The 24,054-nt window shown below is 34.4% G+C and overlaps 2 protein-coding genes across 2 annotated transcripts in view; one reads left to right on the top strand and one right to left on the bottom strand.

The window, feature by feature from the left end:
* Nucleotides 1–14,189, top strand: part of LOC115429192 (mitochondrial calcium uniporter dominant negative subunit beta) — a 51,685-nt gene extending 37,496 nt beyond the window's left edge. Inside the window, exons 2-8 of the mRNA XM_030148460.1 lie at nt 1,851–1,920; nt 4,192–4,359; nt 9,970–10,074; nt 10,221–10,381; nt 12,904–13,107; nt 13,679–13,795; nt 13,915–14,189. Coding sequence (XP_030004320.1) covers nt 1,851–1,920; nt 4,192–4,359; nt 9,970–10,074; nt 10,221–10,381; nt 12,904–13,107; nt 13,679–13,795; nt 13,915–13,992 — 903 coding nt within the window. The 3' untranslated portion in view covers nt 13,993–14,189. The remainder of the gene's footprint in view (nt 1–1,850; nt 1,921–4,191; nt 4,360–9,969; nt 10,075–10,220; nt 10,382–12,903; nt 13,108–13,678; nt 13,796–13,914) is intronic.
* Nucleotides 14,190–16,005: 1,816 nt separating this feature from the next.
* On the bottom strand, nt 16,006–21,550 carry LOC115417875 (caspase-6-like). The gene is made up of 6 exons (XM_030132061.1): nt 21,534–21,550; nt 21,294–21,431; nt 21,114–21,190; nt 19,464–19,639; nt 19,237–19,378; nt 16,006–16,589 (listed from the first exon to the last, which is right to left on the bottom strand). The coding sequence occupies exons 1-6, from the start codon at nt 21,548–21,550 to the stop codon at nt 16,357–16,359; spliced, it is 783 nt and encodes a 260-aa protein (XP_029987921.1). The 3' UTR covers nt 16,006–16,356.
* Between the last annotated feature and the right edge of the window lie 2,504 nt (nt 21,551–24,054).

The raw sequence follows: 24,054 nt of genomic DNA on the forward strand, positions 1-24,054 counted from the left end.
TCAGTTAGAATACCCTCCAACTCTTTTAGAGACGATGGCGGTGGAAATCGACGTCTTACTTGAATCTCTAAAACTGACCATAAATGCTCAATAATGTTGAGGTCTGGGGACTGTGCCGGCCATACGAGATGCTCAACTTCATTAGAATGTTCCTCATGCCATTCTTTAACAATTCTAGCTGTATGGATTGGGACATTATCATCTTGAGGTGAAGGTGTTTCCATTATTTTGTCCAACCCCTGTACAACTACCATAACGTAAAAGGTATAAGAGCTTCTCTTGCCTTATGCGCTGTTTTTACTCCTCGGTTTCCCTCAAATAAGCAAAGAGCAAGCACCTTTGGCGATAGAAATGACTGTAAATGAGCATAAAGTACGGTCCGCCATGCTGGTTTGTTTACATCTAGCTACTACAACTCCTTGCGCTCAGGCAGTTTGGCGTGACTTGCCTGGAACGTTACAAAGTCGTGAGTTGTGATTTTGAAGTTGTGACTTATGTGCACAAAAAACAGCCTGGAATGCAGCATAAGTAATACACAAAGCACAGTTAATGTCATAAGCATGACCAGTACAGATACACTTTAAAGCTTATCATATTAACCTGTTTAACCCTAACCATATTTTCAGGGGAAAAACGCCTAAAAAGACATACCCAAAGTAAATGAAGAATTACTTCACAATAATAAGGTTCATATGGATGTTCTTGGTGTCTGTGGACATTTAGAGACCTCACAGAATCTATTCCCATTGTCTAAAATATTGTATCTGTTACTATGCCTGAGTAAACTGTAACAAACTAAAAGACAAATTGGAATTTTTTATCCTCGCCTGTTTTTTTTTTTTTTTGGCTGGATTGACGATGATATGTATAAATTAATTGTTTGTGTCGGAGATTTTTAATAGCGTATATTTCACCCCACAAAGATTAAAAATCATGTTTGAACATTAAAGTTTGCACTAAAATACACTTTTGATGTACTTTTATTAACATCAGGGTCTAAACTTTGAGCAAAAGTTGAAAAAAACATTCATTGTCCTGATTTATTATATTTTTATAGTAGATGACTATTAATACGATAGGACTAAAGGGGTTAAAACAGGTTTGATTTGGTTGGATGTAAAAGACTGAAGACTGAGTTATGACCATTTTACACCAAATAGTCCAGATGATGGGAGCACATCTAGACTCCATCAAAATGTCCACCATTTGATTCTGTCTGTGGAAATATGTCTGAGAGTTTGAAATCACTTGAACAGTCATCAGGTGTATGGGCAGCTAAAGTTCAAAAGAAGAATTTATATGCAAACTGCAAAGGCTAAGCCAGAAGAATGTAAAGTACAGGATGGAGAAGTTGTCCTGCTGACTAGAATAATGAGCAGTTCCGTAATGGATGCCTTCTCTGTTATCAGTGTGGGAGAGTCTTGCAGAGTGACGAGATCACACATGCATTTCATTAAGCGTTTAAAGCAACAGCCTAAATTATGATTATAGGCCTCGCAGCAGCAAAAAGGAGCTGTTTAATCAGCAGAATCTGAAAAATGAGCTGGTCAGGTTACATTGTGTTTAGCACCAGAGTGAAAAGCATTTCAAAGGCCGGTGGTTTCATTGAAGACATTCATATTCATTAGTGTAAAAGCATTCTCCTAGCAAAGCCAAAGCACAGACAACTGAATTGATCACCTTTCCTTCTCCTCGGTTCCTTCAGGATACTCTGGTTGTGTTTACTCTCTGGTGTCTGTTAACACTTTACCAAGGGAGGGGTGCACTTTATAGAGCAAAGAACAAATGAATAAACTGCCCAACGCCCACTCTTTGTTTTATATTTTTTTTCTTCCTCTCTCTCCTTTCAGGTTCAACAGAGGCAGATTCCTCTTGGAAATTACCCAGCTCTTTTCTACAGCTCTCTTCCGCCCTCCACTGGTAATATTCTGTTCCTACATCCAAAGTAAACTTTAACCCGTAAAGACCTAATGTGACTTGTGGCAGTTCCCAAATGAATTTGTCTCTCTATCAAACCTTTCTTAAGTGTTTTACCACCATTTTATAAATTTTTAGTGAAAATCAAGTATTTTCTTATACTTAATTCACTGATCATGTAGATCACAGGTGACAAACATGCAGCCCGGGGACCAAATCCGGCTTGTAGGATGAATTAACCTTTTCATGCATGAATTGTGAGAACCTTAGTCAAGATTTTTTTCTTCAGTGTTTTTATTCCTCCTTAGGCATGAAAAGAAACAATGTGATCCAGTTTTTTTTTCTATGGAGTTACAAAAATATCCATGCCTTTAATTTTTGAAGAAAAGAAACATGTTTGAAACCCAATATCAGAAAGTGATATGAAAACAATGAAATAAAAACATTTTTAATGCAGCTAATCTGATGTCTTCTCACATTTTAGCATATTCTAATGCTAGTAATTACTCACTTCATGGAGATAATATGTAAAAAAAAAAAAAAAAAAAAAAACTTGTCTAACACATAACAATTGATTTACACTAAAACATGTTACTGCAGATCAGGTTTATCAAGAACAGAATAGTTACAGTAATGGTATGAATGTCAGGGTATGAGATGGTGCGTAAGTGTCCACTGTGTTGGCTGATATGAAACTAAAACAACAAAACCCATGAATATACAGGAGAACAGCTGGAAAATAACTGTCCACTGTAGTGACTTATGCATGAAAGGGTTAATGAAATGCAAAAATTACACTGAAGATATTAACATCATTTTAATTCAGGTTCCACATACAGTCCAATTAGGTCTCAATTGGGTCAGATCAGTAAAATAGTATCATAATAACCAATAAATAATGACAACTACAGATTTTATCTTTGTTTTAGTGAAAAAAAGTAAAATTACATGAAAATGTTTACACTAACAAACTATCCTTTTACAAAAAATGTGAATAACCTGAACAAATATGAACAACCTGAAATGTCTTAAGAGAAGTAAATGCAATTTTAGCAATATTATACCTGGTACTATACTGTATGTTTCGTGTATTTGAATGAATGATTGAATGAATGAATTTATTTCTGGTTTTACATCAATCACTGTACTCGGCACATTAATCGTAACAGACATAAAAACCATAAAAGGAATAGGCTAGAAGCAAAAGTTTATTTTCTTGCCTATCCTTTTCAACTAATACACTGCTTACGTCAACTTAAATGAGTACAGCATCGAGCATTCACACCATAAAAAAAAAAAAAATCAACAACAAAAACATATCTACCATCTCAATTCAATATTTCTGAATAATTTTAAACTGAAGGTACTTTTTTTTTTTTTTTAAACTTCGCCAAAGGAGTGGATAACTTAAATGCATCATAAGGTCCATTCCATAATTTCACACCCACAATCCCAGTTCATCTAGACTTCACATTTGTCTTCACTTTAATCCACTCACACATATGAAAATCTCTGAAATTGTAATGTAATGTAAATTGTAATGCACATGTGTAAATGATAATCTGAGGCACAATATTGTTAAAATTGCGCTTCTTTTTCTTAAAACATTTCAAGTTGTTCATGTTACTCAGATTTTTAAGGAAATGTTGTAGATGTAAACATTATCATAATGTAATTTTACTTTTTTCACTGTTATTATTTTACTGGTCCCACTTGAGATCATATCGGGGTGAATGTGGCCCCTGAACTAAAATTAGTTTGACACCCCTGATGTAGATGTTCATCAAAGCTCAGCGTAAAGTTGTTATATTAATTTATTATATCTGAAACAGAGAAAACTGAAGAAAAAGTGACTTTTTCAGTCAAATCTATCATTAACTGAACATAAAACCCAGTGTGTCCATCCACTGTCATTGATCCAACTCCATGGGTTTTACTGGTGAATCAATGTTGTAGAAGATGACAGTGTTTCCACATTCACTACGAAGCCTGTGAATGTCCAAATGGGTCATATCTGATGACCATGAAAAGATGACAAAGTTTATTTTACACTAATTATTTACATGTATTGATAGGATTAGGGGATAAATAGTTATTAAACAGTTTAGATCAGTAGATGATTTTGATCGACAGTGGATGTTTGGGTCTTTATGGGTTAATTTGTAGATGCAAGGCAGCCTCATTTTTTTTTACTTTATAGTCATTCTGACAAGCAAAACACACACAAAACAAAAAATAAACAGTGAAATGCACATCTTCCTTCTTCTGCTGCAGATGTGTCGTTGAAATACAAATTTGGTCGACTGGTTCTGGAGGTCCCGTTGCCGTCCAGGGATGAGAAGTGTCTGTTCTTCCTCAGACCCATGCTGATGAATGTGGGAGACCTGATCGCTGACCTGCAAAGGGAAGACCCCGGAGTCACTGCATCGGTGTTATCCAAGGGTAGGTATTAATGGAGGAGAACTGTTACGCAAAGGCGCTTCTACTTAGATTGGCTACCATGGCCGCACTGTATTAGACAAAACAACAATAACTGGAAGATCCTGCCAATTTCTTTCAGTTGTCGTCCTTGAGAATAACACGTTTGCTGCGTCTGAATAACACAAAATTCTCCATTACAGCAGGATACATTGGGCAGAATACTAGCAAACCCACAACTGTCCAGCTTGGCACATGAAGAAGTAGGGGTGTTGAGATATATACACACACACACACACACACACACACACACACACACACACACACACACACACACACACACACACACAGGGTGGGGAAGCAAAATTTACAATGAACATTTAGTTGTTTTTTCTCAGCAGGCACTACGTCAATTGTTTTGAAACCAAACATATACCGATGTCGTAATCATACCTAACACTATTATCCATACCTTTTCAGAAACTTTTGCCCATATGAGTAATCAGGAAAGCAAACGTCAAAGAGTGTGTGATTTGCTGAATGCACTCGTCACACCAAAGGAGATTTCAAAAATAGTTGGAGTGTCCATAAAGACTGTTTATAATGGAAAGAAGAGAATGACTATGAGCAAAACTATTACCAGAAAGTCTGGAAGATACTATTAAAGAAGAATGGGAGAAGTTGTCACCTGAATATTTGAGGAACACTTGCGCAAGTTTCAGGAAGTGTGTGAAGGCAGTTATTGAGAAAGAAGGAGGACACATAGAATAAAAACATTTTCTATTATGTCAATTTTCTTGTGGCAAATAAATTCTCATGACTTTCAATAAACTGATTGGTCATACACTGTCTTTCAATCCCTGCCTCAAAATATTGTAAATTTTGCTTCCCCACCCTGTGTGTGTGTGTGTGTGTGTATGTGTATATATATATATATATATATATGTATATATATATATATATATATATATATATATATATATATATTGGTTCTGCAATATATCGCAATATTTCATTTCACAATACTGTATTGATACTAAAAAGTACTGTATCAGTATTCTTAGGTATTTATTCAAATACAGATATTGTGGAGGTTCATTTTTGTTTTTTGTTTTTCTTTATAGTTTATATTTTATTTATTATTTAACACTGTTTTATTAAATCATGGTTATTTGAAGCACTGTAAAGCTCTTTTTTCTGTCTAAGAGAGGCAGATGTTAGTTCCTTTGTTGGAATTGTACAAATATAATGTTCTGATGTTAGTTCTGAACTAATAGAATTTGAACAGGATCTTAAACTGTAATGTCTGTAAAACAGAATTTCAGTTTGAACTCAGGAATATTTAGTGATATAACATTAGATCCTGTTGTGATCAAATAAAAATGTGTTTAGTATTTGTGCAGATTTCTGGTGTAATTTAATTTGTCAAGGAAAAATAATTTTAAAAAAAGAAACAAACAAAAAATTGCCTTTTTAACAGTATCATGATATATTGTGATATATCGTATCGTGATCCTAGTATTGTGATTTGTATCGTATCACCAAATTCTTGCCAATACGCAGCCCTATGAAGAAGTCGATAACTTCCAGGTCATATCAAATCGGATATAAAAAATGTCAACATGACGCCTGACATTTAATCCATTTGCTTATTTCCAATTTTTAATATGTGCATACAATTGAAAGAATGAAAAACAACTTGATTTTTGATTTGTACGTAAATAATGAAATTACGAGTAATTTTTTTCATTTTCCGATTGTGGATTCTCAATTGAATATGAAAAGAATGAATGATACATGGATTCTGCAGATACCTTGTAAAGCTGTGCAACAAATGTAGTGGATAAAGTGTAGAATATCTGGCTCAGAGATGTAGTGGAATAAGAATATACAAACAAAGTACAAACACCTCAAATGTGTGCTAGGATAAACCTTGACATTCCACCACTAAAGGCTGGGCACAGCTTGTGTTAACTACCTACACATATCATGCATTCTACAGGTCTAGTGTATCCGGTTCCCGCCCCCCCCCTATTCTTCCCCTTCTTCCTCCGTCTTCGCTGCATTTTAGGAAGGTGTGTGATTCACCTGACCGGTCAAACAGGCTTTATGTCTATAGCTTGTTCCTTCTGCTCCACCTGAATACAACACATTCAGGTACATTGTTCCAAAGCTGCTCAAATGTCACTAAATCACAGTGGAAGTAAGTGAAGTAGGCTGAGGGTACAAATGAAAATCCATGTTAAAACTTAGGCAGCACAGATTTTGTATTATTCAACATTAGAGTCTTTTTTTCTGTCCCCAAGTGTCTCATCTCCACATACTTTTTTGCCCGAATGAGTAACTTTGTATGAGATTAACTGTAGCAGCTATTTGTCATCAAAATTAAATCAACTTAAAAGTGACTGAACTTAAGAATTTAACGTAACTCAAATAATCATTGGCTGCACCATGGGTTCGTGGTTTACACAGCCAAAAATACAACGTCCATACCATAGCTCAGTGTTTTTCAACCTTGGGTCGGGACACCATGTGTGGTCGCCTGGAATTCAAATGGGGTCGCCTGAAATTTCTAGTAATTGATAAAAAAATAAAATAAAATTACTAATGGAAAATATATGGTGAGTTGAGAGAATCCCAATACATTAAAGACATGACAAACTGTGAAGCTGAAGCTGAAGCACTGTGGTACTGTTTATCTGTCAAATGTTCATTGTGGTCGGTTTCAGATGCTGCAGCTCTTTCATAATTCATAGTTTGAGTTCTTGTTTGTTCAGTATTAATTGTCAGCCTTGTAAATCCACGCTGGACTGACTGTACATATCCTGACCAAGGAAAATCAAATTCTCACTTTGTGCTGTAATCTACACCAGGCTTTTCTGCCTCCGTCTATTATAACACTGGGTTACAAAAAAATGTTTTTTGCAAGTTGTCTAGGTTTTTTCAACTGAATTAGGACCATTTTGCACCGCTAAACCCAAAAATGACATCTGTTTTTCTCAATCAGGTCAGGTTTTTTTGCTAATTTGATTTGGAAAAATTTGATCTTCTCACAAAATTGATTACATTTTTGTGACTTTATCAGTTGATTTTTTATATAGTTCTCACCCAAAATAGGTTTTAAGAGAAAAAAATCATTTTCTAACAGGATTCCTGTTAGGTACAATGGTGTATTCATCGCAGATGTAGCAGAATACGTCAGGCTTATTTTTGCAAGATCTTCTAGTCGAAGCCATTTCATTCACCTGTAATATTAAAAAAAACATTAATCATAAATTGGCAAAAGTAAAATCTTCAGAACTTGTTTATTGCAAGATATATGAAAGAATTTTGTATCATATGATGTGAAAATGCCCATAAATATAAGCAAAAATGTTAAAAAGCCAATATGTAGCATAGTTCAGAAAGTTGACCTGATTGAGCAAAATTAATGTGATTTTTGGATTCAGCACAGCAAAATTATCCTAAATCAGCTCAAAAAACTTAAACAATAAATTTGTTGTTGACCAGTGTAATATACCTCACAAGTGTCAAAACATGTGGCCTGGGGACCAAATGTGGCCTGCCAAAGGTTCCATTCCGGCCCGCAGGATGGAAGTGCAAAAATGAACCTGAACAGTCCAGGTTGTCCAAATCATTTTGGTTCAGGTTCCACATACAGACCAATGTGATCTACAGTAAAAATAATAACACAATAACCCATAAATAATGACAACTACAAGTTTTCTTTGTGAAAAATTCTGTGGAAAAAATTGAGGTGAAAAAAAAAAAAAAAAAAACAAGCTTACACTGTGAAAATATTTACATTTACAAAATTATTCTTTCACAATAAAATGCAAATAAATACATTAATAAAAACAAAGATGAACAACCCAAAATTTGCAATTTTAACAATATTCCACCTGTTACTAAATGTTTTGTGCATTTATGGATCCACTATCTGTAGTTAATAATAATGTCAATATGTTAATAATGTTAATAATAATAAGAGATAGAATATTGTAGAAATTGTTCAAATTTTAGTTCCAAACTCTAAAATTTTAACAATATTCTGCCTATTACCAAATGTTTAGGTAACATTGTGTGTAATGTACATGTAGAAATAATAAGCCGAGGCATAATATTGTTAAAATTGCACTAATTTTTCAAATGAAAATTTTTGTTTTTTCAGGTTATTCACATCTTTTTTTTGTAAAATGTAAATATTTTTATAATTTAATTGGGGTTTTTTTGTACTAAAACAAAATGAAAAACTTGGATTTGTCATTATTTATAGGTTATTAAGTCATTATTTTACTGGTCTGGCACGCTTGAGATCAAACTGGGCTAAATGTGGCCCCTGAACCAAAATGAGTTTGACACCCCTGATATACCTTATATAGACTAAATGTTGTCTAAAATTAACATTTATTTGCTACTTAGTATCGCAAACTATTACATGATTTCAAAAAAAAAAAAAAAAAAAAAAAAGTCTGGGGTTGCCAGAAATTTGTGATGTTAAAATGGGGTCACGTACGAAAAAAGGTTGGGAACCACTGCCGTAGATTTATTTAAAGTGGTTTATTTCCAGGATTTGACAGGCAAATAACAACCAAAGCCTTTTGTGCTGTCTCTCCTGCTCATCCTGTCTGATTGTCTGTCTGGCTCATAAAAAAAAAACATAGAGCCACCCAGGTGCATGCTGGTCTTCCTTAGTGCTGCCTATTTATGCCCAGGTGCCCACGGTCTAAACCAGTAATAAAACACAAAACAAAAAGGTGCTAAATACTAAAGAATGAAAGCAATAACCATAAAAAAAAAAAAAAATCTAAATACTAAACAAACAAAAAGCAAACAAATGATTTACGGGGAAAATTTAATTTAAAGATTCATAAAGCACGCACTACGTTAAAAAAGTTTCTGTATCACCATCTGTGGAGTAAAATTGTGGAACAAATTGTGTGTGGAGATAAAACAAATATCAAACATAATTCAGTTTAAAAAAAAAGATATAAAGAATTTATTCTTGAGAGGTCCAGTATTTAATAATGACAATGAGTCATCTTTGTTTATGGATAATGTTGTATTGGTAAATATACTGTAATTCTTGAAGAAAATGGTTGAATTGTTGAGTCTGTATGAATGTACTGCCATGAACATTTTGTTGTGTATAATTCAGTTACTGCATTATGTATTTGTTGTGGTTCGATGCTAAAATTAGGAAAATTGTTTGATTCCTGTATTAAGTTGATGATAAAGGTGTAAAAGCACTGAGGGGTAGGATTAAATAAGTTTATATTTCTTCCTGCTCTGCCAAATTCAGACTTGCATATGCTTGAAGATAGATTCTGTTCATTTCAATGTTATTTGTTTTTGTCTTAATTTGCTTCGTTTTGTTTTATTTTGTTTCTTTGCATGTTCGAAAAATAAATAAATACATAAAAAAAATAAAATAAAAAAAAATAAAAAAATACTGAATTACTAAACAAAAAAGTAAATTAACTTTGAACAAAAAAACTAAACAGACAAATAGCTCCTACATTATTTATTGATATCCTCTCTGGTACTTGGTAATCCATTAAACATGTCATTGAGTTTTTTATGCTTCACTGTTGTATTTAACTAAAGAGTCGGACCTTTGTCGTTTTGTGACAGATGGTGAACGTGTAGCCAACAAGACGCTGATCGACACCCTGCTGGACAAGGACTTCCAGCTGGTCATCAATGATAAAATTCATCACATCCACTCTCCTGAAAAGGGTACGAACCTAAATCAATTTGATGATACGTCTAAATACATGATGTCTTGTGGATGAATAAAGGATTATCCCATCAGGCCTGAATCATCTCCTATTTCTTCTCACTTTCTCCTCTTCAATGTGCTTCGCTGGCGTTCGCCACTGCAGTGTGTGCATCCACTGAACACGCCATGGAAATGGACGACATGAAGTACGTGGTGCATCTGCTGCACACGGCGCTCAACCTCCCTGAACACCACCAGCTGAAGGAGAGGCAGCTGCTGGAGAGACTAGATAGGCTCAAACAAGAGCTGTCACCTCTGGAAAAGGTAGTACACTATATGGACAAAAGTGTTGGGACAGGTGTTTCTTTTCTAACAGGGGTCTGGGATACAAAATAATAACAATAAATGTTATAATATAGTTTTATATTGTGGTAAATATTGCATTGGTTAGTTTTGTTTAAATTGTTATCTTTGCTTTCAAAATGCCTGAGATTTTTACTTAATTTCTCTTAATATTGATTTTTCTCTTCCTTTTTTTCATCCATGACTATGATTTTTTATTGTTCTACCTGTAAATTTCTAAAATATTTTTCATGCTCTGACTGTAAATAATAATTTTCTGTCACAACTAACCATCTACTTTCTTCACATCTCACTTAAGAAGAAAAATCTCCCATTAAACTTTAAGGAGATGTTGTTTATAAACTATATGGACAAAAATATTGGGACACGTTGAATTCAGGTGTTTCTTTTCTAACAGGGGTCCGGGATACAAAACAATAACAATAAATGTTATAGTTTTATATTGTGATAAATATCATTGCATTGGTTAGTTTTGTTTAAATTGTTATATTTGCTTTCAAAATGCCTGAGATTTTTACTTAATTGCTCTTAATATTGATTTTTGTCTTCCCTTTTTTTTTTATCCATGACTATGATTTTTATTGTTCTACCTGTAAATTTCTAAAATATTTTTCATGCTCTGACTGTAAATAATAATTTTCTGTCACAACTAACCATCTACTTTCTTCACATCTCACTTAAGAAGAAAAATCTCCCATTAAACTTTAAGGAGATGTTGTTTATAAACTATATGGACAAAAATATTGGGACACGTTGAATTCAGGTGTTTCTTTTCTAACAGGGGTCCGGGATACAAAACAATAACAATAAATGTTATAGTTTTATATTGTGATAAATATCATTGCATTGGTTAGTTTTGTTTAAATTGTTATATTTGCTTTCAAAATGCCTGAGATTTTTACTTAATTGCTCTTAATATTGATTTTTGTCTTCCCTTTTTTTTTTATCCATGACTATGATTTTTATTGTTCTACCTGTAAATTTCTAAAATATTTTTCATGCTCTGACTGTAAATAATAATTTTCTGTCACAACTAACCATCTACTTTCTTCACATCTCACCTAAGAAGAAAAATCTCCCATTAAGCTTTAAGGAGATGTTGATGTTTATAAACTATATGGACAAAAATATTGGGACACGTTGAATTCAGGTGTTTCTTTTCTAACAGGGGTCCGGGATACAAAACAATAACAATAAATGTTATAGTTTTATATTGTGATAAATATCATTGCATTGGTTAGTTTTGTTTAAATTGTTATATTTGCTTTCAAAATGCCTGAGATTTTTACTTAATTGCTCTTAATATTGATTTTTGTCTTCCCTTTTTTTTTTTTATCCATGACTATGATTTTTATTGTTCTACCTGTAAATTTCTAAAATATTTTTCATACTCTGACTGTAAATAATAATAATTTTCTGTCACAACTAACCATCTACTTTCTTCATATCTCACCTAAGAAGAAAAATCTCCCATTAAGCTTTAAGGAGATGTTGATGTTTATAAACTATATGGACAAAAATATTGGGACACGTTGAATTCAGGTGTTTCTTTTCTAACAGGGGTCTGGGATACAAAAAAATAACAATAAATGTTATCATGTAGTTTTATATTGTGATAAATATCATTGCATTGGTTAGTTTTGTTTAGATTGTTATATTTGCTTTCAAAATGCCTGAGATTTTTTACTTAATTTCTCTTAATATTGATTTTTGTCTTCCTTTTTTTTTTTTATCCATGACTATGATTTTTATTGTTCTACCTGTAAATTTCTAAAATATTTTTCATGCTCTGACTGTAAATAATAATTTTCTAAAGCACATTTGTATGTTTGATGTTTACATGTTAATATTTGAATGTTTCTGCCAACAAAAAGTACATTATGCCTATTATTTTATTTGTTTTTTTTGTTTGTTTGTTTGGTTTTTTTTTCAAAATACAACTTGGTTACATTATTTCAGTGGGTGTATAAGTATAAATACCGCAGTAATAATGATAACCGTGATAATTTTGGTCATAATAACCGTGATATGAATTTTTCATATCTTTACATCCCTAATGTGCAATATTTGAGGGATGTGTGGGTGAGAGAGAGTCTATAGTTTCCAGTATGCTGTATTTTATTGTTTTTACATTGTGTGTTTTTTATATTTATTATATTTATATTTATTATAGCTATTTATTTGTTGCACTTTGGTAAGGGCATCCTGAATCAATTTCATTGTAACGTGGAGTACAATGACAATAAAGCCTGTTCTGTTCTATTCTATTCTATTCTATTCTATTCTATTCTATTCTATTCTATTCTATTCTGTTCTGTTCTGTTCTGTTCTGTTCTATAAATCCCAAATATAAAGACTGGTTGGCTGCTTGGAATTTTTTTTACCAAGACATCTGGAAAATAGAGTCTGGAAAAAGTATGGAATTTTGAAATTTCAAATATGTAGGAGCCCTGTATGATCTAAGGAGTCTCTTTCTTTATCAGATGAAGGCGCAGTTGTCCCGTACGGCTGGCTTCCACACCTCCAGGGTTATGTGGACCGGCATGGCCCTGCTGTCTGTGCAGGGCGGAGCTCTGGCCTGGCTCACCTGGTGGGTCTATTCATGGGACGTCATGGAGCCGGTCACATACTTCATCACCTACGCCACCAGCATGGGAGCCTTCGCCTACTATGTCCTTACCAAGCAGGTTAGTCCCACTGATGAACACAGTCTGGACTCTGGGTTTGAACTCACATGGAGATGCAGATGTTCACATTGGATTTAAGCTGCAGTTAAGTGAAGCTCAGATGACATTTTAGCTCTTAACATTTTTTTCTGTGAATGATTTTCAAGGTTTATGTCTTTTCTTGTACCGCATATTTCATTCAGTGTCACAGAAGATGAAATTAGCACAGTTAAGTTAGTTAGTTTTGTTTTACACTACAAATAAAAAGTTAAGGATATTTTAAATTTTTGTTTTTTTTTTTTCCACTTGGGATTCTTGCATAACACTTTTTACTTTTTTTGTGTGTGAATTGAATTGAAACACACTTTTTTAATGAGCAGACAGTTTTATTTACTAATGGCAAAAAGGACAAAAAATGACAAAAAAAAAAAGAAATGTCCTTAACTTTTTGTTTGTCGTGTACATTTTTGTTATTTGTATTTTTTTTATGGAATATTCTTTGCGGTGGACAGCATTTTTTTTTTTTTTAGTAAAGCTGTGAAACTCTTTTTGTTTGTCATGACTAATGCAACCCTATGTTTTCCTTTTTCAGGATTATGTGTATAATGATGCTAAAGATAGACAGTTCCTGCGTTACTTTTATAAAGGAGCCACCAAAAAGAATTTCGACGTACAAAAGTACAATGAACTAAAGGACGAACTGGCAGAGGTATGTTCATATTTTTTCCGTCTTATTTTCTTTGTGCTTATGTGTAAGTACAGATGACCGTGGTTCATATAAAAAAATAATATGTTGGCGATATGCGTTGTGTGTTTTCTGTCTCTCAGGTGGAAGACGATCTGAGACGTCTGAGGAACCCGACTCGGCTTCAACTACCACTTGAGCAGATCCAGACAAAGCCATGAACAAACCCAAGCCATGAAAAGTCGCCAACAACACGCTCCACTTTATTTTGATAATGGCACATTTTTTTAAAACAGGAATCCGTATCACTCAGTTATGTTTACAGTCTTGATAATGATGCCAACTATACCTTGTAGAAAATAAACACTGAGTACTATTGAAATAAAAGTTTTGTTTCTCAACAGTGGGAGTAACTGGATATCCTGATGTCTTATCACAGTAGGGCATTCATATTTCATTTTGAAACAAACACTTGACTGATTTTTAGAGAATAATCTGGAAAAAAATAAAATGACCTGTCTTCATGTGCAATGAATAAAAAAATTTGAAACTCAATAAAAGCAAAAAGGAGTTAAGGTAACTAAAAAAAATTAGTAGCGTTTTTATGTAGCTGGTTTTAATGCAGCACAACTAGTTTCTACTAGCAACTGAAATTTCACTGGACAACAAAAATGCTTCATCTACTATTTGGAAAAAAAAAAAAATCTAATCATGATTAGATCAGGCTGAATTCCAAATGTGAATTTAGAATTTTTCCAGCACATGGTGATTTTTATCTCACCAGTTGATAGGTCATGAGTTATTCTGAAGGCGCTGTGTTCAGCGGCATCATCTTTGTTAGCAATTTTTTAAAACATCTTTGAAGCTACCAGTCAGATTCATTTAATTTTTTTTAAATGGCTTCCTTGGGACAATGTCTGCAAAGTTTGCTCACAGTTTTGAAAAATTCTGATTTTTTCTTTTTTTTCCTTTTTTTTTTAACCCTTTCATGCACGAATTATGAGAACCTTAATCAAGATTTTTTTCCCAAGTGTTTTCATTTCTCTTTAATCATGAAAAAAACAATGTAATTGAAAATTTTCTTATGAAAAATAAATAAAATAAATTAAAAAATAAATGAAAAATGTTAAAAAATACATTTCAAAACCAAAAAGTAGTAATAAAAAAATTCTCATGAACCTATTTTTCATGAAGTTGTAAAAATGTCCTTTCAGGTGGACACCATGCGTTTAATTTTTGAAGTGAAAAAACATCTATTTACTGATAAATTGCGTGAAAACTATAACTATTACGCTCAGGGGAGATCTGCACAATGTTACCAATTCATGTCAGAAAAGATGTAATGTGTGAAAATTTTTATAAAGATATGTACAAAAAAACTAAACAACAAAATCCATGAATATACAAGAGAACAGCTGTAGAATAGCTGTCCACTGGAGTGACCAGTATGCATGAAAGGGTTAATGAATATTTAAAATGTTAAATTTTTGCTATTATTTATAACAACCTATATTTCGATGGATTATAACATGGAAATGGTTAGAGATATAAATATAGTTACTACTGAACACTGATGGGAAGTCATATATGGACTTTCATTTAATTTGTTGAGTTCTCCTCCAGTTACAGTACCACCCACTTCTACTGGGAGATTGATCTGCATCCAGACCACAGGACTCTAACAGCGGTAGAACCTGACAACCTCACAAATTCAACTTGTTATTAATTCTTGATAGAACATGCAGGTGAGATACAGGGCCGTTGGTTCTACATATTTTTTATTAACGTGAACATGCAAAAAACATTTTACACTCTTTGAGCCAGTGCTTTTTATTGTGTATACACAATCTGAAGATGGAATGAGTTTAATTGGTCAGATTAATTTATAGACGTAAACATCAACCCCATGAAAGAATAAACCTAAGTAGCAGACTCCACCAGTTTAGATCAAAACTGTTCCTACCGTGATCATCATTTGTATCACCGAAATTGATGTGAGGGAAAGAAATCAAGGTACAGATGGGGGAAATGAATTCTTAGCAACATTCTGCATTCTAATCATTTATTATTTTATCATATCAGTAGTTGACCATAATTTGGGGTTTTATAGTTTCCCAGAAAATCTTGAACCTTTTACAGAAACTAAATGAAACTGAATTCTTCTTTCAGGTATTGAAAGCATCTAAATTTTGAACATTAGAATTTATTGAACTAAAACACTGGTGTGATATGCAGCTACTAACTATGTATTTATGTGCATAACTTACAAATCTAACATGATGGAGCAATACTGAGTTCAGATTTAGGTCAAATCAAGCATTTTTTTCAAGCACATAAATCATCATTGGCATGTGTTACCAATAAAAGACCATTTTTTTCCCAGATGACATAAGGTTTAATGAAGAGATCGACTGCCTGTGCATGTGAATACAGGTTGTTTCTGCTATTTTGTCACCACAATATTCAGGCTGGTAACTAGGTTGAAGTTCAGTGTAAATATATGTTCACAGGGTTCACAAGGACTACCATAAAACTTGAAAATCTTAAAACAAAAACATTTCAAAATCCTCAATGGTTGGAAATTGTTACTTTTTTGGCCTGAAGTAGAGTTTTTTGGTGAGCATTGAAGCAAAATAAGGCACTTGCTTTTTCCCATCCTTTTGTGAATCACCACACTGCACACTCCTCACTGACACTTTCCTGTTGACAAGTGTGAGCAACTCTGTGAATTCCAGGGAATCTCCATACTTTTCAAACAACTCACATAGCGCCTGGATGTACCATGAGCCAGATGCTATGTTCCGGTTGGAAAAGTAACCTAAACAAAAGGAACAAGAACATATCAGTAAATCAAAGATATTTTAACCCATAAAGACCCAGTGCGACTTTTGTGGCAGTTTCCAAATGAATTTTTCTCAATTTAACTCATAAAGACCCAAACATCCACTGGTGACCAAAAGCATCTACTAATCTGAAATATTTAATACCTGGTGATCCACTAATTCTGTCAATCCATGTAAATAATTGGTGTAAAATGCAGTTTGTCACCTTTTCATGGTCATCAGATATGACCCATTTGGACCTTCAGAGGCTTCGTAGTTACCGTGGAAACACCGTCATCTTCTACAACATTGATTGATCAGTAAAACCCATGGAGTTGGATCCATGACAGTGGATGGACACACTTGGTTTATGTTCAGTTAATGATATATTTTACTGAAAAAGTCACTTTTTGTCATTTTTCTCATTTTCTCATATAATATCCCTCAACTTTAATCTGAGCTTTTATGAAGATCCACATGCTCAGTGAATTAAACACAGGAAAATACATGATTTTTCATTTAAAAACACAAAATACAGAGAAATAAATCACTTCAGAAATGTTAAAGAGAAAATATCTTTTTGTAACTGATGCAGAAGTGGTTCTTTATGGGCTAACCTTTCTCAACTGATTTTTTATAATATTATCCTCTGTATTTTGCACTTTTAAGTAAAAAAATCAGGCCTTTTCTTACATTTAATTTACTGATCATGTATATCAGTGTTTTTAACCTTAAGGTCAGGACCCCACGTGGGGTCGCCTGAAATTTCTAGTAATTGATAAAAAATAAAAAAAAAATAAAAACCAAAAAAAACCACTTAGTAATAAAAATTATATGGTGAGCTGACAGAGACAATCACAATATATAAAGGACATGACAAAATGTGAAGCTGAAACTGAAGCACTGTGGTACTGTTTATCTTTCAAATGTTCATTGTGGTCGGTTTCAGATGCTGCAGCTCTTTCATAATTCATAGTTTGAGATCTTGTTTGTTCAGTCTTAATGGACTCTATGCACAGCCCCACTCCTTCCTGAACTTCAGGTGGCTCCTTTATTTCCTGTCTTTCATTACTGGACACACTGATTAATCCAGGTGTGTCTGCTACTGCTTGTTGTGACTACTGATTAATTAAGCAAACCTAGATTAATCAGTGTGTCCAATAATGAAAGACAGGAAATAAAGGACCCACCTGAAAGTTCAGGAAGTAGTGGGGCTGTGCATAGAGCCCATTGTCAGCCTTGTAAATCCAAGCTGGACTGACTGTACATATCCTGACCAAGGAAAATGAAATTCTCACTTTGCGCAGTAATCTACACCTGGCTTTTCTGTCTCTGTCCATAATAATATACATTATATACACTAAATGTCGTCTAAAATGAATGTTTATTTACAACATAGTAAACTATTGCATGATCAAAAACAAATACATTTTAGCAAAAAAATGTTTTGAATGTCTGGGGTCACCAGAAATTTGTGATGTTAAAATGGGGTCATGAGCAAAAAAAGGTTGGGAACCACTGATGCAGATGTTTATGAAAGCTCAAATTAAAGTTGATGGTTATTCTATCAAAAACAGAGAAAACTGAAGAAAAAGTGACTTTTACAGTAAAATATATCATTAACTGAACATAAACCAAGTCTCTATCCACTGTTACTGATCCAACTCCATGGGTTTGACTGATGAATCAATGTTGTAGAAGATGACAGCGTTTCCACGTTCACTACGAAGCCTCTAAATCAGGGGTCTCAAACTCAGATCCTCGAGGGCCGGTATCCTGCATGTTTTGGATGTATCCCTCTTCCAACACACCTGATTCAAATGATGAGCCTATTATCAAGCGCTGCAGAAGCCTGATAACGACGGTCAGGTGTGCTGGAGGAGGGAAACAACTAAAACATGCAGGATACCGGCCCTCGAGGATCTGAGTTTGAGACCCCTGCTCTAAATATTCAAATGGGTCATATCTGATGGCCATGAAAAGATGACAAACTTTATTTTACACCAATTATTTACTTTTTTTTTTTTTTTTTTTTTAAATTGATATTTTGACAGACAGTACAACATGTGCCATCATCACAAAATAGAAGACATAAACATCATCCACTGTCTGCTTTTCAAATATGCACTTAAGACAAACACTAACAAACACCAGCAAACAAACTAAAAAAAAAAAAAAAACACCACTGTGCCTTACATTTAAGTTCTACATTTGTCCTCTCATTCTACCTCTCAGTCAGTATACTGGATTAGGTCAGACCAGACCCGGCGCCTTACATTTATATAGACGTCCTCTCTATTGACGTCCGAAAGGAGCCCCAGACTTTATTGAAAATGTCTTCTCTCCCCATTACTCTGTATGTGACTCGCTCAAAGGTAGCCATTCTTGTCATCAATTCAATCCAGTCCTTAAAAAAGCAGGGACTAGATGACTTCCAGTGTCTCAGAATTATTCTTCATCCTGTAGTAGTAGCTAAACGTATCCACAGTTTCTGTCTTGCAGTCAGAGTGTTTACATATATTAATAGGATTAGTGGATCAACAGATATTAAACATTTTAGATCAGTAGATGCTTTTGGTTACCAGTGGATGTTTGGGTCTTTATTTAATCCCTGTCACAGGTTTTTGATCTGACAGACCTTACCTTCAGCCACAGAATAGCACATAATGAAATCAGCTCCAGCAGGGAGGGTGTAGCGAGCACCATCACCCGTTGGTTCCTCCACCACACTATCCACAGCATCGCACGCAGTCGCAGGGTCGTCATTCTTGTCTCCACGGCAAGCCTGGTAATGAACACAAACGGAAGGTATACAGTGTTCCTGTGATCCAGTAGAGTTGACTAGGTTTACTTTCTTTTTCTGCACATACCTGGAATATAAATATCTTTGGCTTTCCTACAAGAGTCCTGCACTTGTCTCCTTTGAACGGGGATGTGATGTCTTCAATGCTGATCTGGCCATCGTACGTGTCAACATGATCTTTATCACCGTGACTCAGGAAGACGAGCAGAAAGCAGTCTGCGTCTGAGTGGTCGGCCTCTGCAGCTGGAGGGAAATCAGGCCTTTTTTATACTGAATTACTCAAACTGGACTTCAGTCTAACATCACATTTCACACATCTAATGCTTACTTTTATAGGTTAAGTAATCAGATTTTTTTTTAAACCCTTTAACCCCAGAGGCATTATTCCAGTGAAATGGGCTGCTTGTATTTGCATTTGTAGGAGTGTCACAAAAGCTGTTGTAAGTATGTACAGAGTGGAATAACAGAAAAAGACAAAGAGGGGAATTGAAGTTTGACAGGTTTTTACTAAATAAGGCACTCAGAGTGAACATCAGTAATAGTTTTAGGATGTTGACTATGAACTGTGAACTGGAACACACTGAACAATAATAACTATTTGAATTTTGGCCCAGTAGTTTTAGTTTTGGGGCTTTTTTTTTTTTTTTTCCTCCGCCAAGTATAATGGCAGAGTCAACGGAGTTTATCTGTCTGTCTGTCTGTTTGTCTGTTAGCAAGATAACTCAAAAAGTTATAAAAGTCATGAAATTTTCAGGAAATGTTGATACTGGCACAAGGAACAAATGATTAAATTTTGGTGGTGTTGGGGGGGAGGTGACACTGATCTGCGTTGGTGGAGGTCTGCGCTCTCCGAGTGGTTTTCTAGTTTTTTTCTAAATCAGTCCAGCTGCTTTTTGGCGCCTGGTTGAACTTCAAAAAAGCAAGTACACGGTCGAAACTTGGTAAAAACACAGGGGAAAAAAATAAAGGAAAATCAGGACAACACTGAAAACAACAGTAAAAACAAAAAACAAGGAAAATGTAAAAAAAAAAAAAAAAAAAAGTTTATTTTTACAGTGAGTCGTCTCACTCACTGCCCTGTGTTTTGCCCACATTACACAGACGGCGGGGGTGGGGGTGCACTGAGTATGCTCAGATGTCTGTTGAAAACACAAGGACTATTTTATCAGCACGTTTTGAAAATTTTCCAATTGAGCAAACAGTTGAATTTGTAGGAATATTTAAAATAAAGAATAATAATAATGGATTGGATTATATATAGCGCTTTTCTAGACACCCAAAGCGCTTTACATTATTGATCCATTATTCATTTGCTCTCACATTCTCCCTCTGGTGGTGGTAAACTACATTTGTAGCCACAGTTGCCCTGGGGCAGACTGACGGAAGTGTGGCTGCCAATTCGCACCTACGGCCCCTCCGACCACCACCAAACATTCATACACCAGTGTGAGTGGCACTGGAGGCAAGGAGGGTGAAGTGTCTTGCCCAAGGACACAACTGACTGACTAGGATAGAGCGGAATTCGAACCGCCAACCCTTCAGTTACTGGACGGCCTGCTCTACCACCTGAGCCATGGCTGCCCCAAAATCATACATTCAGAGCAAACACCACAGACACGTCAGGGGTTAAAGGGTTAACCACGTATGAGGAAGATGTTTTAACCCTGCCTCCTGAATAGGCCTGTATGTTTAGTCACTGGGTGTCAGGTGCACTTACCTTCACTGATACTCTTATATACTTCTTCTTCATTCATGTTGTCATAAACCTTCACGTCAAACTTCATCTCTGTCAGCCTATGACAGAAGAATAACAGTTAGAGACACCAGGAGTCAATGAAAAGAAGGGATGTTACGACTGAACAAGCAGATTACAGTCAACCGTCCTGAGGAGTCACACCTCATCAATAATTTGTCACGGTCATTTCTGCTTCCTGCCCTGGATGTACTCCCAAAATTCTCTTGATTAAAGATGAGAGCCAGTCCTCTCCGTTTATGGTTCATCTTGTACTCCTCTGCAGGATCCAAGTGTAAATATCTGCACAACACAGAGAAAACACAGAGAAAACCAAGACGTGGTGAGTGTAGGTGCAGAGGGATGTCAGAAGTTAATGTGTCTTACAAACACAAATATCTTTACCTTTTTCCAGTATTCATGGTATAGAATATGTGAGCTGAAACACAAACAAATGAAGAGCCCAAACAAAAATGAAGGTGAATATACTGAAGAATGATACATTAATGGCATATCAAATAATAAACAAGTGGTGCCAGGCACAACAAACCCTGCCCCTCGCATGTATTGTAGCTTATTTTGGCATCAATCCAGTTGATGTCATCATGTCTATGCATGTGCTGATGTCAGCATATCAATTGCCTCTATATATGTGCTAAGTTTGAAGTAAATTCAAACAAAATTGATGTTGTTATAGACCTGAAATCTTCCCTGTTATAAGTAAATGGGAGAAGAAAAAAAGGTAAAAAAAATTCATAAAAATTTTAACTTTGACCTACTTTTCCCAAATTGGAGTCACATCTATTCTGGGTCACTTGCAATTGATAAACCCAATTTGGTATGATTTCAACCAATAGTTTTGCTGCTACTGACATTTGAATTTTCACTCATTATAAGTAAATGGGGGAAAAAAAATTAATTAATAAAAAATCTAAACTTTGACCTATTTTTCCCCAAAATGTAATGAAATTTATTTTGTGTCACTGACAATCTATAAACCAAATTTGGTATGAATTCAAGCAACAGTTTTGCTGCTACAGACAGTTGAAATTTCGCCCATTATAAGCAAATGGGGAAAAAAAAAAGATGTAAAAAATTCAAAAAATTTTGAACTTTGACCTACTTTTTCCAAATTGTTGTCACATCTATTCTGGGTCACTTGCAATCTATAAACCAAATTTGGTATGAATTCAAGCAACAGTTTTGCTGCTACAGACATTTGAAATTTCGCCCATTATAAGTAAATGGGGAAAAAAAATTAAATTCATAAAAAATTTGAACTTTGACCTATTTTTCTCAAAATGTAATGAAATCTATTCTGTGTCACTGACAATCTGTGAACCAAATTTGGTATGAATTCAAGTAACAGTTTTGCTGCTACAGACAGTTGAAATTTCGCCCATTATAAGTAAATAGGGAAAAAAAAGATGTAAAAAATTTTAAAACAAAATTTGAACTTTACCCTACTTTTTCCAAATTGTAGTCACATCTATTGTGGGTCACTTGCAATCTATAAACCAAATTTGGTATGAATTCAAGCAACATTTTTGCTGCTACAGACGTTTGAAATTTCGCCCATTATAAGTAAATGGAAAAAAAAAAGTATTGAAAAATTCATAAAAAATTGGAACTTTGACCTGTTGTTCCCAAAATGTAATGAGATCTATTCTGGGTCACTGGCAATCTATAAACCAAATTTGGTATGAATTCAACCAATAGTTTTGCTGCTAGAGTGTTAAAAACCAAACAAAGAAAGAAACAAACCAAACCTGAAACAATACCCCTCTCCTCCCCTTCAGGAGGCGGGATAACAATATACATAAAGGAGATTGGCAGGCTTTTGCTTAGACTCCTCATGGCCTTCAACAGGTGTCTGACAGCTGCAGAAAGACCATTATATAACTGACAGTGACACCTCCATGCTAAAGTATGTAGATTAGGTACTTCTTGCTCTAGTTATGTGACATATTAAAAATATTTAGTAATTTTAAGTGAACTGACTGAAGTCTGGTCATTTTATTTTTGCATTTACAATTCAGAGCAGTTTGAAAAGCTTTTAAGTTTTGGTGCTGAGTTTCTACTTGAAATCTAGAAACACATCTCATTGATTCAACCTGATCAGTTTCCAAATGTGTTATACAGGTGACAGAAATGGAAACTGGTTTTGGAGACTGATGCAATTATAGTTAATGTTTAATCTCACCATGTAGGATTGAGCATTTTAAATGGAATAAAACTTAATGTCTTTGTAATTTTACTTTGTTTGTCTTATACATAACCTTTCTGAAGTTAGATATAATAATGACGGATATGTTTTACAGAAGATTTGGAAAATGAGGCTCATTAATGTTTAAAGATAAACTCTATTAACCCCTTCAGTTCAAAGTCCACTACATGAACTTTGACTGCAAATAAAACTTGAAATTATTTTGTTAATAATTAATTTGTTGGTCATTGTACCTGATTTGTTTCACTTTTGTTTACTGTGTGAAAACCTCGTTCCCTCTCCCATTTGAAAAGTCAACATAAAGGTTTCTAATAGCATCCGATAACGTACTCACCTAAACTGGATTTGTCTGTTGCATCATCTGTGGCATCAAATTCTGGGAAGACAGAATGAGTAAATAAAATGAAATCTTTATTGTAAAAGTTATTGTACCAACCTGTCTGAAAAGCCAGAAGACAAGCTCAAACAAACAAACAAACAAACACCAAAAAATCAATGTAGCCTGTCATATGTCTTATTTTCTTAAAATTATATGTGTATGTATAAGTACCTCTTAGTGTGTTTTCTCCTGTTGCGTTAGACATGTTCACACACTGACTGCTGCCTCTGAAACTACAATAAAAAACTAACTGCCACGTCTTGTCCACCAGAACTTTGACCACGTTCCTCCCACTCAACTTTATTGGATGAATGTGATAA

This window comes from Sphaeramia orbicularis, chromosome 1 (assembly GCF_902148855.1).
Source record: "Sphaeramia orbicularis chromosome 1, fSphaOr1.1, whole genome shotgun sequence".
In the NCBI taxonomy this organism is placed as follows: domain Eukaryota; kingdom Metazoa; phylum Chordata; class Actinopteri; order Kurtiformes; family Apogonidae; genus Sphaeramia; species Sphaeramia orbicularis.

Excerpts from the sequence above, each read along its gene's own strand:
- LOC115417875 (XM_030132061.1), bottom strand. Across the intron at positions 19,640-21,113 it reads ATATAAGAGTATCAGTGAAG|CTGCAGAGGCCGACCACTCA; the intron begins GTAAGTGCACCT and ends ATTTCCCTCCAG. Across the intron at positions 19,379-19,463 it reads CAAAGATATTTATATTCCAG|GCTTGCCGTGGAGACAAGAA; the intron begins GTATGTGCAGAA and ends GTTCATTACCAG.